Below are 3835 nucleotides of genomic sequence, written 5' to 3'. Positions count from 1 at the left end.
CTGTATCTATACTTAACATAGAGAAGTTCATAAAAAGAAACCAATCAGTAATAAAACAAGTACAAACTAATGATAAATATCAAATTACCTTAAAAATTGGTCAGAAGTTGTTCCACAATGCATAAATGCATTTGCAATAACAGTTGCAGTGTGACATACAGAAGCTCTCACAGCTTCTTTTGTATGTCGTAATATCAGCATATCAGTGTGGTTATTGGCAATAAGAAACTGAAGGTGTTGCTCAATGGTCATCTCCCCACTAAGAATTCTTGCTAGATTTGCAACACGGTTCTGGTGAGTCTTCTCCAATTCAGTCTGGAAAAAAATATATATATATATTAGTAAACCAATTATAAATACAAAACTATACATGAAAGTATAAATGAATAACATCAGTGATATCTTTTGTAAAATGGAGAAAGAGTCCTATCATGACAGAGAAGTGAACACTAATGGCCATATGCTTAATCACAATTGGTGACATTATGCATATGTGTTCACAGCACAATTCACATGTGGACAGCACTTTTCTATGGTATGCATAAAATCTTGTGCTACACATGTGGTAAGCCTGACAATCAAGAGCAGTTCAAATTGGCAGCTCTAAACCCCTAAATTACTTCCTATGTTGCTTAAAATGAACATACTTTGATAAACATACATCTTAATACAGACTGTGTAGACTATTTCACCTTGCACTCCACCCTATTTACTGATTTTGGCTATCCCCAAGTGCACTGTGGTGTGCTGCAAAAATTTCTATTTTAGAGAATCTTCAAGCTTACCCTAAAAAATGCATCTTCCCAGTCATTACATATTCATTTCATCAATTCCAATAATTCTTGAAAAATGTATTATGCAATTTCATATAACCCCCAAATTGTGTAGTAATGAATTCATATATAATATCTTTATGCAATGTACTCCACACTTACATATCTAATTCATCTAAATACCTATTAATAATACACATACAAAATGGTACATACTACAATAACTAGTAAATATTTACAAAATACTTTTGCACTAATTACCAAATCATCCAATGTCTTCTCTTCACTCATGGCTGTATCGGCATTCTCTTCTTCTGTTTGTGGGGTTGCCATTTCCTCATCCTCATTAGTACCTGAGGTAGAACCCTCTGCTGGTGCTGCTGAGGTTGTAGAGGTACTAGTTACAGCATCAACATCCTTCAGGAGGGAGGGCACGGGAGCAGTGGTTCGAAGGCCTTGGCGAACATGGGAAAGGAGATCTTGTGTGGCGCTTTCATACAGATCAAAGCCAATCTGGTAGGCCATTAACTCATTATCCTGAAATCAAAATCAGTATAACAATAAATATTAGATTTACAGTGTATTTTCTTTTCTTTTTTATAAAGCTTCATCAGTTATGCATGTACACATACATAAAAACATGCACATATTCCCTCCATACTTATGATTTGATACATATTATATATGCTGATATATACCAGATATACACACAATGATGTTGAAAATTCTCTACTACTGTTACTATCATAACATAAAAAAAGGTAATTTCCAGGGCATAAATTCCACAAATACACACACAAAAAAGACCAACATACCATTGCCTCACTCTTTAGACTGTCGTTTTTGATCAGTTTGTCAAGAATGGAAGCAACTTCATGGGGCTTGTCCAGGTGAATCAAGCACTGACACATGTTTACGTAATCAGGAGTTTCTAAGCCCTGGTACAGAGAGACAAGCTCCTCTAGAACTTCATCACGGAATTTACGCTGCTCAATGTACTGCATGGCAATCTTGTAGGAGTATGTTAGACTTCCAACAATATCATCCTGGAAATAAGAATTAATATCAATATTTTAAGTTAAGCATGAACCACATCTTTTCAATTCTGGACTAGTTGCTATAATTCTTTTCTAACAAAAGTAATAGTACTAAAGTATATAAAACATTCAACATCTAGGAATTTCAAATGTAACACCAAAAACATCCGTAACTAACATCCAATAATAAATTGATAATGATGCTTCAATTTTCGCAACAGTATATGAATATATCATAGAGAAAGAAGAAACTTACAATACCATTTGAAGAAACATAAACTGGATCCAAAGCTTTGTTTATTTAATTATGGCCCTAACTGAATGCCTAATAAGTGTCTCCTAATCCAAGGGAAATGTAATATTCCTTAAAATTCATTTCATTTCTCATCAAAACTCTGCTCAACTTACAGAAGTCATGATAGCCTCTCGGAACCAATCCATGCGGTGAGTTTCTAGCGCAATGCCAATGGCGTGGCGGTACTGCTGGTCAGTGATGCAACGTTTGAACATGTTGTTGAGCAGCTCTTCTAATCTGGCATCCATCTTTGCATCTTTTTGTGCCCTCAGCTTGATGTAATGGTCAATGGCATGAACTGTAAGAGAAAATTAGGTAGTAAATCAACTTACTTGGGAAAAAAAAAAGAAGAAACAGAAAAAGTAAAGGAGAAAGGGAGAAAAGGAAGAAGAAAAAAAAAGAAAAAAGATTCATGCAAATAAAATTAACACTATTCATCTTAGGGCAGAATTGCACAAAACTCACCTTTGATTGTATCTATGTAGAGCTGGTTCCTATCCTGATGCAGCATTGGACCTGATCTCAATGCATATGTGAGGGAGTCTAAATAAGATCCTAAATGAAAGTAAACTTTGGATACAACAAGAGCAGCCAACTCTCGCTTTGGAAATTCGCCATTTTCTTCAAGTTTTTCACTGAAAAGAAGAGAAATTTAGTTTTTACAATACATGAACGGCCAATTGTGGGTAATTTTATATATTTGTAAATATGCAGAAAATACAAAATTACATAAATTTTTCACTTCAAAAAATTTCTATATTTCATTTTACTTAATTCATGTTGGTCTTCAACGTATGACAATACATACAAACATCTATGCTGGTAACAGGGATTTTTACACTAATTTTTTTCCCTGAAGAAGGATATCAAATTGTATAAATCTTCATGAACCAACAAATTAATATCAATATCAATATCAAGACACACACATGCACACACACACACACACATATGTGTGTGTGTGTGTGTGTGTGTGTGTGTGTGTGTGTGTGTGTGTGTGTGTGTGTGGGGTTGTGTGTGTGTTTTGTGTGTGTGTGTCTCTTTTTTTTTTATTCTTTTTTCTTTTATTTTTTTTATATAAAATTTAAAAATATATATATATTATTTTAAAATATAAATTTTAAAATTTTAAATATATATATAATATATAATAAAAAAAAAAAAATAAATAGGGGAAATAAAAAAAAAAGGGAAAAAAAAAAAAAACTTAAAAAAAATAAAAAAAAAAAAAAAAAAAAAAAAAAAAAAAAAAAAAAAAAAAAAAAAAAAATATTTTTTTTTTATTTTTTTAAAAAAATTTATTTTTATTAAATTAAAATTAAAATTTAAAAAAATTATTTAAAAATTAAAAATAATTTATATTATTTAAAAATTAAAAAATATAAATTAAAAAAATTTTTTTAAAAAAAATTTTTTTTTTTATTAAAAATTTTAAAAATTTAAAAAAATTTTAAAAAAAAATTTAAAATTTATTTAAAATTTTTTTTTTTTTTTTTAAAATTTTTAAATTATTTTTTTTTTTTTTTTATATAGTTAAATTTTTACTAATTTTTAATTATAATAATAATAAATAGGAAAAAATAGAAAATATAAATTAAGAATTAAAATTTAAAAGTTGCATATGAAATAGAAATTGATTGTAGAAATAGATGGGAAATTTTTCAGAGTATATATTATATAATATTTGATAAAAAATAAATAATTTTAAGATATTATATTTTATTAGAAAT

At 29.3% G+C, this 3835-nt stretch overlaps 1 protein-coding gene across 1 annotated transcript; it reads right to left on the bottom strand.

Moving 5' to 3' along the window:
* Positions 1 to 88: 88 nt before the first annotated feature.
* LOC119574626 (26S proteasome non-ATPase regulatory subunit 1-like) lies at positions 89 to 2740 on the bottom strand (the record flags this gene model as incomplete). The annotated part of the gene is given in 5 exon segments (XM_037922001.1): positions 89 to 315; positions 1035 to 1310; positions 1589 to 1819; positions 2219 to 2403; positions 2571 to 2740. Coding segments are annotated over 5 exon segments (1089 nt in total), but the record flags the coding sequence as incomplete, so codon positions are not given.
* Between the last annotated feature and the right edge of the window lie 1095 nt (positions 2741 to 3835).

The sequence above is a fragment of the Penaeus monodon genome, chromosome 1, assembly GCF_015228065.2.
Source record: "Penaeus monodon isolate SGIC_2016 chromosome 1, NSTDA_Pmon_1, whole genome shotgun sequence".
NCBI classification, from domain to species: domain Eukaryota; kingdom Metazoa; phylum Arthropoda; class Malacostraca; order Decapoda; family Penaeidae; genus Penaeus; species Penaeus monodon.
The sequence above is the reverse complement of the archived record's forward strand: the minus strand, read 5'-3'. Positions and strand labels throughout refer to the sequence as shown.